Below are 12,493 nucleotides of genomic sequence, written 5' to 3'. Positions count from 1 at the left end.
TCTATTAATTATGAAGCTGTGGTTTGTAGTTACTTCAAAGGTATTAAAATCTATGCTATAACGGTTGAGTTTCTAAGCTACTTTAGTGATAAATCACAGGACAGCATTGACAGTGAGTTTCTGCGCTCCTCTCTGCACACGATCTTCACGCTGTGTGCGAGCTACTGTCTGCGAGTGTTCGTGTGTCAAAATATATCAGGCATTAGTTCAAAATCGCTTCAATGTTCAAACTGGCAGGCCTTAAAACATATACAAATTACAAAGCTTTGTGAGGACGCAAGTGAAAGTGATCTGGCACACGTTGTCAGAGACACAACAGGGCTCGGCTCTCTGTCTCGCTGAAAAAAGCTCATGAGCCTTGAACGAAGTTTTCAATAACGTTGTTCTTGAATAGTGCACCATCGATTTAATGTTCAAACTGGCAAGCCTTTAAACTCATTTAATTGACAAACTTCATGAGGCACAAGTGAAAGTGATCTGGCTTCGGGGCTTGCGCGCGCCGTCTCTGTGTGTGTAACAGCGCATATAAGAACGGCGATTAACTTACCTGTATAAACTGTGTAAAACATGCAATTACCATAGTAATTCTGAGCATCTATACACAAAGATAACTGCTCCTGCATCTTTCCGTGTGCCTGCAACTGCACTTGATGTGACTGAAATAACCGACATGGGAAAATTACGTCGGTTAGAGGTTCTAAATTTCGGTTTCGATTAGTTTTTCGGTTAATCGTCCAGCCCTAGTTTGAACCCCATTGATATTCATTGTATGAACAAAAACAATGAACTATCCCTTTAAATCTTAGGGGTTGATTTTTATTAAAAACACATTTTCACAATTTTTACAACAAAAAAGAGACAACCGTATTACTAAAGAGCTTGAGATGAAATATGAAGAAAAGAATGAAAAATCAAGGCAAACTTCACTAGTAAGGAGAATTGTGCATCCTTTCCAAGCTGTAATTTTGTCAAATGATGCAAAAAGCGTGAATATATTATTTAATATTATTATTGTTTAATTGCAGGATACATAAAATGCTAGCTAAGAAATGAGCTGGCCATTTTTCATTTCCACTACACAATTCTATTTAACCCATAATAGGATGTGGTGTAAATGATCAAAACTTTTAGAAAAAAAATAAATAAATAGAATTGACAGAATTCTCATGTGAATACACTGATGGACAACTAGTGTGAAAACAGTTTTCAGAGAGTCCACAGAGCCAAAAATGTGCATAGTTGAAGAAACACCCAAGAATGCAGAGCTAAGGATCAAAATAATTTCTCTTGCATAATCGAAATGCAGATAAATCTGCACATTTAGCAGCGATGGACAAGGTACCATAAATCTGCTTGAGAGAACCTGGTTCTGTGTTCACAAGGGCGGAAAGGAAAAACTTAGTTCGCAGGTCACTGACACGTACATCTGCTCTGAATTGAGTTTACACCCCTTAGAGACGTTGATTCTCTCACTGGCAGATCTCAGGAACCGTAAATTAACAAGCATTATTCTGACATTAAAGACTCTACGGTTGAAAAAGTCTGTGAAGTCAATTAGGAGATAGATGGAGTCTAACAACATCAGTGTGACAAAGTCAAGCTGGAGAATGGATCCTCTCCAAAACAGAGCAAAGGCCAAAAGATAAAAAGAGAGATGAAGAAAGAGACGGACGGACAATGCATATTTTTTGGGTAAACATGCAGCTTCAGATGCAGAACTTGCGCAATCTGTAAAGACCAATTCAGTACTAAAACAGAAGTCAACAAAAATAGAAGCTTACAGGAATATTTCGGGTTCAAAACAAGTGAAGCACGATCATCATTTGTGGCATAATGCTGATTAGCAGTAGCACAAAAAATATTTAAACCTTTCTCTAATTCTCTTCACAAAAAGCAAAAATCAAGGTAATGGATGAGGCGCTTACCATGGAAGTGAATGCGGCCAATTTTGGGGGATTCAAAAACAAAAATCCAAAGCTTGTAATTTTACAAAAAGACCTTATACAAATTATCATGTTAAAAGTGAATTATTTGGGCTAAATACAAGTGAATTATTTAGGCAGTAAATTATACAGTTGTTTAATGGTGTTATGTTGCCATGTCAACAATGTTGTAAAATTTGATACAAAATTGAAAATGTTAGTTAGGTAGGGCTGTGTGATTAAAGGGGTGATGAATTGAGAAATCAACTTTCCCTTGAGCTTTTGATATATAAAAGGTCACGGTAATATAAGAATATCCTGTAAGTTTCAGAGCTGAAAACTTCCTTGTTTGCTTTTATTGACACCAGGCCCAGCAAACGATCGATTTCAGAATATGCCACACCTTGACGTCATCGTGTGGTGAAACGCGTCTCAACAGAAAAAGAACAACGCCAACTTCATCACTGCCTGTTTATCCCCGCCCACTGATTCGCGCATGTAACATAGGCCAGAGGGGTTAAAGCAGATCGAGTTACAAAGCAATAAACATGCCGTTGAGGATTACAAAATATTGTGCAGTGACTGGGTTCAATGCAACATGTAAGTAACTGTGTTCATTCTAATGCCTGATCTGAAATGTAAATGATTAATGTACAGTCAGATGTTCTTTGTCTGTGTCAGTAAATCAAACCAGTGACTAAACGTCAACTTGCGTTGTTCCTTTTATTTATAAATTATGACAAATTTTGATGTAAAAAGCATTCTAACATTATAAGTGCACTCCAGGAAACATCATAAAACAATAAAACAACGCAGTTCATGACCCATTTAATCATAATTGATTTTCGATTTTGGCTTCCAACGATTATGAAAACAAGACAATCAACATGAAATGTGTATTGTGCCGCTGCCTCATTCCATCCCATGCACCTTCCTTTCCTTCACAGTGGTGCACTTTCATTCCTCCCTAAAAGCCCAATCTTGACATCCAAATCAGCCAAATAAGTGAGTGTTGTAATATGCAGTCTATTGTTGCTAAACTGTGGGACGTGCTTGAATACCACTGTTAGTAATAGGGGTGGCACGGTACATGAAAAAACATCCGAACCGTTCGGTTCGCTTGTCTCGGTTCGACGCATGCGGAATGTAGCCTTGAGCTCGTATGTTACCTCAGACAGTGGGTGTCCTTTTCACGTGAAATAAAAGGTGTGTGTGGACATACAGCAAAAGAAGTAAAAGACAATAAAAGTGGAGTGCTGCCGGTCACGTCACGTGTAGAAATGGCAAGTGAGAGAGATAAGGAAGTCTGCCCGGAGTTGGAGGACGCGCCAGTTATGCATTCATATACACTCACCTAAAGGATTATTAGGAACACCTGTTCAATTTCTCATTAATGCAATTATCTAATCAACCAATCACATGGCAGTTGCTTCAATGCATTTAGGGGTGTGGTCCTGGTCAAGACAATCTCCTGAACTCCAAGCTGAATGTCAGAATGGGAAAGAAAGGTGATTTAAGCAATTTTGAGTGTGGCATGGTTGTTGGTGCCAGACGGGCCGGTCTGAGTATTTCACAATCTGCTCAGTTACTGGGATTTGAACGCACAACCATTTATAGGGTTTACAAAGAATCGTGTGAAAAGGGAAAAACATCCAGTATGCGGCAGTCCTGTGGGCGAAAATGCCTTGTTGATGCTAGAGGTCAGAGGAGAATGGGCCGACTGATTCAAGCTGATAGAAGAGCAACTTTGACTGAAATAACCACTCGTTACAACCGAGGTACGCAGCAAAGCATTTGTGAAGCCACAACACGCACAACCTTGAGGCGGATGGGCTACAACAGCAGAAGACCCCACCGGGTACCACTCATCTCCACTACAAATAGGAAGAAGAGGCTACAATTTGCACGAGCTCACCAAAATTGGACAGTTGAAGACTGGAAAAATGTTGCCTGATCTGATGAGTCTCGATTTCTGTTGAGACATTCAGATGGTAGAGTCAGAATTTGGCGTAAACAGAATGAGAACATGGATCCATCATGCCTTGTTACCCCTGTGCAGGCTGCTGGTGGTGGTGTAATGGTGTGGAGGATGTTTTCTTGGCACACTTTAGGCACCTTAGTGCCAATTGGGCATCGTTTAAATGCCACGGCCTACCTGAGCATTGTTTCTGACCATGTCCATCCCTTTATGACCACCATGTACCCATCCTCTGATGGCTACTTCCAGCAGGATAATGCACCATGTCACAAAGCTCGAATAATTTCAATTGGTTTCTTGAACATGACAATGAGTTCACTGGACTAAAATGGCCCCCACAGTCACCAGATCTCAACCCAATAGAGCATCTTTGAGATGTGGTGGAACGGGAGCTTCGTGCCCTGGATGTGCATCCCACAAATCTCCATCAACTGCAAGATGCTATCCTATCAATATGGGCCAACATTTCTAAAGATTGCTTTCAGCACCTTGTTGAATCAATGCCACGTAGAACTAAGGCAGTTCTGAAGGCGAAAGGAGGTCAAACACAGTATTAGTATGGTGTTCCTAATAATCCTTTAGGTGAGTGTACACTGGCAGTGTTTGTCTCGCGCAAATTAACCGCGGCTCGTGTATTGCAAATACAGACGAATATTGCCCATTCTGTCACATTTTCCGGTGTTCTCCTCCGACCCCTGTCTGTCTCATGCTTTGCTTTATGATGGGCAGCATATATCTTCTGCAAATGCGACCGTGTTCCCCTCTATCCCAAGCACACATGCATATAACATGTTGTATATAAGTAGTTCACATGATAAATGTAACATTAAAGTTAAGATATGCTTCTAGTTTTAATAATTTAAACAGGCCTTTGAAGTTTGGGCAAAAACTTCTGGCAGTGTTGTGTTTTCGTGTATTTTTTTTTTTTTTTCACAGCGCTGGATGTCATATGGTGATTGTGAAACACACGGAACACTTGATTTCACGGTGAAATTTGTTATTTTTCATGTTAATCAGGTCAGCTGCTCACACTGAATTAAAGCATTGTTCAGTGTATTATAGTGCATTGTTCAGATCAAAATTGACATGATTAACATGAAAAATGTTGTGCCAATGTGTCAGACTCAAGCAGGAGACAGCCAGTTAGGAAACAACTTCTACATGATATAACAATTTTTTTTAATACTGTATCCTAAATTGTGGATAATTAAGCTATATATCATATGCTGAAGTACATTTCTGGAGTGTTAATGATTAAAATAAAAAACAACAACAACAACCGCACAGAACCGAAAACCGTGACCCTAAAACCGTGATACGAACCGAACCGTGGGTTTTGTGAACCGTGCCACCCCTAGTTAGTACATCTTCCTGAAAAACCTACAGTGTTGTATTTTTGTTCTGGTGTATTTTATGTCGGTTTTGTTTCGAATTTAGTTTCTTTGTTCTTATTGTATTGCTGACTGTTTCCTTGTCTTCTGTAACTGTTTTGAGGACTTTTAACTACATTTTTTAACCTAGTATTAGTTTTTGCTGAAGTATTGATTATTGTGAAATTTGTAATGACGCATATCATAAGACTTTGATCATATCACCCAACAATAATTGTGTTAAATAACTGTGATTTTAATAATAATTAATAATTGTGATCCCTATAGTAAGGGATACATATTTTTAGCTATACTATTGAATTGAGAAGTGAGTATTTTAACACTAAGCCCCATTAACTTGCATTAAGTGTCTCACTGTAACCCAGATTTGTACTGTTTCAAAAAAAAAATTGCTGATTGAGTTTAAATTGAACTGAACCATGAATATTAATTCCTGGAATATTCATTCACTTACCCTCAAGTTGTTCCAAACTTGTGTTCAACACAAAAGATGATATTTTAAACAATGTTAGTAACCAGACAGTTAAAGGTAGCCATTGACTTCCATAGTATTTATTTTATCTACCAACATTCTTATCATCTTTTGTGTTTAACAGAAGAAAGAAACTCATACAGGTTTGGAACAACTTGAAGGTGAGTAAGTGATGACATAATTTGCATACTGAATAGTAATTAAAGGGATAGTTCATCCAAAAAATGTTTTGGATGAACTATCCCTTTAATTACAATTTAGTATGCAAATGATGAAACCCAAGGGGCAATTCTCAACAACACACCAAGTCAAGCTTTTATTTCTTTATTTAACCTTACATTTCTTTTATGAATGAAATGAAATGAAAAATAGGCAGCCACCTAAGGCTGAAATTATCTTTAAAACAAGTTTGAATACAGTACGTTTAGCGGTCCAAGCCGAATTAACTGTAGAAAATTGTGGGGAAGAAAACAAAATGCTTGCCGCAAGCACTATAATAAAGGATTTTCCATCAGCCAAGAGCTTTCGTCAGCATGTGTGCAAGTTCCAGGAATGTCACTACATAGTTGAGTCAAATACACTCAAACATTTGTCCACGAGTGACCTGATTTAGAGATGATTTAGAGAAGCTGTTGTTTTCGTCGATTCATCCAAAACAGTTGTCAAACACTGCTTCAAATCGAGTAAGCAACAAAACTGCAGGCTTAATTACACAATGCGCTCATTGCAGATTCACTGAGGGACGTTGTATATACAAAGATGTTGTTCATATCACACTGCATTAACCTGCATTTCTCAGAGGCTGGCTGTTTTAGGATTTTGACAATGATTTTTAGTAAAGAAAATTGTTTGTTATCATGCAATTTCATATAATTTTCAACTCAAGCGAAAAAAACATCTAGTGCCAGGACCCACACATTTTCACAGAAGAACAACCCAAAACAAACAAAAAAAAGAGTTCTGAGGCCAGGGGTGCAATAATGTCCGCAAGTTCAAAACAACAAAACAAAACTAGATCACTGCCATTGTAATCACGAAACTGTTTACAGAGATGTTCAATTGACAGACACTCTGTGTGTACTCTAATTCTGTTTGTTTCTCCATCTGTCTAAAATGATTTTATTTATAAATATCATACGTGTGAAATGACTGCTATGATTTTTACTCATTACACTTCTAACCGCATCAAAAGCAGCTTGTGATTACATAAGACAGTGATTCAAATGACTTTGGATGATTAAATATATTCTTAATGCTCATAAACAAAGACAGTGATGTGCTGTGTTTGTTTGTTGGCAGGTTATAGTAACATAGTCAGTTACGTCACTACTCGTCTCTCAAAGTCAGTGGAAACGTGGGCTCCCAGCCGAGCACAGCTCAAAAAACAGCATTATTTTGGTAGAAAATGGATGTGTGTGCGCGTGTGTGTGTGTGTGTGTGTAAACCCATCTGGAAGACCACGGCCGTACCCTGAAAAACTGTTTGGGTGGTTAATGTGTGTGTGAGCGTTTAATACAGTGGTCTCACAGACCCCCTGGGAAAGCACATAAGTCTACGTGAAAAGGAAGAATTCACAGGCTCTCCATAGAAGCGAGTTTGTGATTGAGCCGACTGGGTTCCTTATTAATCAGTCAGATAGATTAAACGGCCTGGCATCACCTACACTGAGGAAAACAGACAGAGAGAAAAACACTTACTGTTGGTTGTTGTTTCAGGAAAAGCAGCCCTTTGTCCATTCCAGCCTTTGTTGTCCATCTGTAGCCAATGTTAAGATAAAAGAGGAGCGGAAAGATATTGGAAAGAGAGAGAGAGAGGGCCGGTTTAGCAAACCCATTTTCATGCATGTCAGACAAGTCGCTTTCCCTTGTTTCCATTAGAAAGGGAGAATCCCTACCAAATTGAGACATCACGGCATAAGCGTCACTAACTTGCAAAGACTAAGTAGATGGGAGATTTAAAGATTAAGGTTGTGCGCAATGAAACAAGAAGCAACGTGATGATACAAACGTATACATCCTCTCACTGACACTGATGTGGCAACAAAATGGGATAATGAACTAAATGAGAGAGACATCTCATTAGGGTTGGGTACCGAAACCCGGTGCCAATAAGGCACTGATACCTACATAACCGGTATGTTAGTCGGACCGAATCAGAATGCAGAAGTGTACTTTAAACTTTTACTAAATTGTTCAATTTAAAGAATGTTTTTGTTTTATTTTTTCCAATAAAAAGGCATTCTTTAATGTCATCCACTATTATTTTGCGGCTCTTTTTGTTTAGGCACCGGTTTTAAAAGTATCGCTTTAGCACCAGTATCGTAAAAAATCCAAACAATACGGAAAACGGAATTGTTACCTAAATGTAAAAACACAATTAAAAGTTGATGTGCAACAAAGGGACCTTTTATACTGACATCAGGAGAAGTCTGAAACATTTTAGCAAAAAGTTTTTGATTTAATCTGCAGCAACCAGTTGTCATCCCAATAGATACTTTTCAGAAGGTAAAATTAATAATTAAATATAAATATTTAATTTAACAATTTACTTTATTTATTCATTTGAATATTTATTTACTTCCTTCATTGGAACAATTGGCTTGTTAAATGAGAGACAAACAAAAAATGTACTAAAATATATATTAAAAAACTGAATTAAAAGTTGATGTGCTACAAAATGACCTCGTGCATTTTTTCACCTCATGCAAAACATTTTTGGATGGTTCATTTTAAATATTCAAAAACATTTTTTTTTTGTCATCACAATAATATTCAATTTTTAGCAGTGAAATAAATAATTAAATATAAATATTTAATTAAATAATTGATTATTGTTTTTATTATATAGTTATTACATTATTTATTTATTTATTTTTGTTTTATTACTCAAATTTAGTGTAAAATATGCACCCAAATTAAGAACTAATTGAGATAATTAGGATTATGTTTTTGCAATAAATACTGCTTAATACTGCTTCCCCAGCACTGATTGAAACTGACCTTTTCCGGAGTGTTCTGTAATGGTGTAGAAGCCTTGTAGCCCAGTTGAAGAAGCATGGCCTCAGCTGCATTACGCTTGGCCACTTTCTTATTGGGTCCAGTTCCTGTGGTCACCTCGGTACCTACTTTCACCTGCCAAAGCACGCACACAGTGTTAGATGTTTAGTGCTGTCTGGATGTCCACAACTACTATAAAATTGTAACTAACTCGTTAACAATTAGTAGTACTGATGACTAAATCATAGGTGGATTACATTAAATTGCGCTTTCTACAGAAAAATCAGGATTGATAATAAAAAAAGCAATACATCAAATGTGGTCTGAAAGGTTAAAAAGGCTATATTGCCTAGATTAATAATGAAAAAAAGAGACCAGAGCAGACCAGAATCTGGCGGAAAACACTCTATATTCTCTAAAAGTTAAATAAAAGATAAATACATTTTGTTGTCAATCTGTCTCTAAACCCAGACAACCATCTTTTCATATTTATAAGGAGCAAAGCAGCAGGTGGGGAGAGATGGCGTGGGCCTGAAAACCTGAAAACAGACACGTATTGATGCCCACAGAGCAGAGAGGGAACAATGTGGAAATTTTAGAAGCGACTGGGCAACACAAAAGAAACACACACAAGCAGAGTCTAATGCGACAGTGAAAGGAGCATGGAGAATCAGTTAGAGGCTGCGTTACCACTCGCTCAGGGATGCACGGAGTGCTTTAAAGCGAGGGATTATCGGACGGGAGACAGGGAAGAGAAACTTCTCCAACTTGGATGCTGCTTGATGCTTGTTTACGTGTGTGGTAGTGCTGGATGAGCCTCTGACAGATCATTCAGAATGACACTCAACATCATGTTGTTTCATTAACTACAGTGTTCATTGCATACCATTTCTGCTTCTGAAATACTGCCACTTCCCTTCCTGCTGGAAAGTACGTTTTTTCTGTACTCAACTCTACTTCCCTCTATTCCACTCCACTCTGATCTCATTTATTCTGCACTACTTTACTCCACTATATGCCAATTTACTCAGCTCAGCAATATCCTTCAATCTATCCTATCTAGTCTAATACAGAGTTGAATGGAGCAGAGTTGTGTTCTCTGTGCCATAGTATTCTATTTAACTCTAATGAGTCTATTTCACCCTACCATCTACCCCCCCCCCCCATCTACTACACCCTTCCACACTACACTATTCTATACAATTCCACTCTATATTACCTACTCTACTCCAATCCATCCTATCCGATTTTGATTCACAAGCTTGCGATTTGATTCATTATCAATTATTTTTTATATACTATATCAGGTACAGTACATGGCAAATGTTCAATTTAAAAATAAGGCTGTAAAATACACATGGGAGTCATGCAAATCAACTGATTTGTATACAAAAACACTTAAATTAGACTCAAGGAAGTTTTTATAATAATACATTTATAATACTAACTTTACAATTACATAATTATATTTCTACTCCACTTCGTTTTTGAAATAGAAACATTTAAATGGTGGCTGTCATAAAAACTTGACGACTCTATTCAAACATGCATTAAATATTGCAGAACATTGAAAATTAAAATAAATTTGTAATATGGTGCACATAATTAGCAAAATGATCCTCTCTAGAAAATGCTCCTATAAAATGTACTCTATCCGATCTACTCTACTCCAATCCATCCCATCTAATCTACACTCCATTAAACAACTCTACCCTATGTTATAGTTATACCCTGCCCTACTCCGCAAAACCCTGCCCTACTCCACACTTCATATAGCTGTTTTTTTCCTAGATCACCGCATCCCTACTTTATACAACTCTACCCTATGTTATACCCTGCCGTCCTCCGCACAACCCTGCCCTACTCCGAACAACCCTGCCCTACTCCACACTTCATATAGTGTTTTTTTCCTAGATCACCGCAACCCTACTTTATACAACTCTACCGAACTTTACTCCATACAACTGTACAATGCTCTATACAAATGTACCCTATCTGATCTACTCTACTCAAATCCATCCTATCTAGTCTACAGAACTCCATTCAACAAGTCTGCATACAGCTGGTTTTTTTTTTTTCTTGATCACCGCAGCAGAGGAAGTTGTATTTTATGTAATGGCGTAAATATTCGTCTGTCCCACACATTAAGCAATCGAATGTCTTCGAAAGACTTGAAATATAGCGCAAGAAAACTTTTATGGTGCTTTATAATGTGTTTTTTGCCTTTTGTGGTGAGTATGCACAGTATCGGATTTGGATCTGTCCTGTCAGACCGATACCCAATCCTGCAAAAGTCATATCAAAGCCGATACCGATCATCCCTACTTTACACAAATCTACTCTATCATATCTACGCTACCATTTCAGCTCCACACTACTCCATACTATTCTGTCCTATCTACTCAACACTACTAAATCCTACGTACTCTATTTTTTCAACTCTATAATGCTCTACACTACTATATACTACCCTATCTTATCTATTAAACTCCAACCAACTGTACACAAATCTTATCTATTAACAATAATCTATATTACTCTACTTCCCTCCAATGTGTACTGTTCTATTTAACTCTAATCCACTGAACTCTACCACCCCACTCTATACTCTATTCTGCTACTACTGTGCTCCATATATTACACAACAAAATGCTCAATGAACAAGTGCAGATTTCTCAGTGCAAATGAGCTAATCTGTACAAGTTCTGATTGGTCATCTTAAGCCCAGGGTTAAGATTCTTTCATGATTTAAGATCCAAAACTAGCGTCCAAAAGCAGATCCAAGTTGGAGGCATTTCAAAATGTATTTGGAAATCTGAGGTGATTTTGAACCATATGTGCGTCTTTGTTCACACGGAATAAGCACTGCTGTTGTGGCTACAGGGGGCTTTATTTTTACTGTATGAGGTAAAGTCAGTTTTTGCACTGGGCAGCCAGCAGTACAGTTATTGTTGTTTTAATGACCAGTAATAAACCAGCGACTAAGTGCATGTGTGATGCAGTGAACAATCAGGAAAAGATTAAATACAAGCCAAGAGTCAACTATCATGCCTGCCTGGGATATGCATATACCTTCATGCAGGAGGTCAAGGGCATACATGCACAACTTTTGTGTTTAGGCTTTGAAACGCAGTACCTACAGTACACATGGGCAAGTCCTTGCCATCACCTAAATGATCTAAATTAAGACTAATTATCCATTAACAACTGCAATGAGATGACATTACATAGAGTAAATGAGTCTGTCTGTGTGCGTGTGTGTATGTGTGTATAAAAAGAGTCTCTGCCTGACTTTGACAGAGCTGAAGGTCAGTGGTAATCAGAGCCAGAGGAGGTGACAGTCTTTCTGATTAAGACAGATTGCACAGTGGGAGGTTATCAGTGTTTGTGCAGGACTCCTCTGTCCTTCACTCCCCCCCCCTTCCTCAGCCTCATAGTTTTTCTTTTACTTTATACCTCCCGATTCCCTCTCTTATTAAATTTACCTGCATGATGAATTCTCTACGGCGAGGCATTCCTCTCTCTGAAAGCAGCATATATTCGGGCTCCTTCTCCTTTTTGGCCTGTTGAATCTGAGCCAGTCTGCTAATAGGGTTCATGCCCTGTCCGTATTCTGGTCCTGTCTGAGAGAGAAATTGAGAACGAGAAAGAAAATGAGAATGAGGATGAGAGACATAGATAAAGCAGCAAAGGGACAGATGGATGGCTGGTTAATGTTCACGTCAGTAACCCTG

General features: G+C 38.1%; 1 protein-coding gene across 2 annotated transcripts in view; it reads right to left on the bottom strand.

The window, feature by feature from the left end:
- stau2 (staufen double-stranded RNA binding protein 2) overlaps positions 1-12,493 on the bottom strand; it is a 167,315-nt gene that overhangs the window by 69,801 nt on the left and 85,021 nt on the right. For both annotated transcript variants that reach the window (XM_079805756.1, XM_079805757.1), the window contains exons 9-11: positions 12,245-12,382; positions 8,763-8,894; positions 7,461-7,518 (exon numbers count right to left, since the gene is read on the bottom strand). In XM_079805756.1, coding sequence (XP_079661882.1) covers positions 7,461-7,518; positions 8,763-8,894; positions 12,245-12,382 — 328 coding nt within the window. The remainder of the gene's footprint in view (positions 1-7,460; positions 7,519-8,762; positions 8,895-12,244; positions 12,383-12,493) is intronic.

Source organism: Gobio gobio, assembly GCF_949357685.1.
Source record: "Gobio gobio genome assembly, chromosome: 23".
NCBI lineage: Eukaryota > Metazoa > Chordata > Actinopteri > Cypriniformes > Gobionidae > Gobio > Gobio gobio.
The sequence above is the reverse complement of the archived record's forward strand: the minus strand, read 5'-3'. Positions and strand labels throughout refer to the sequence as shown.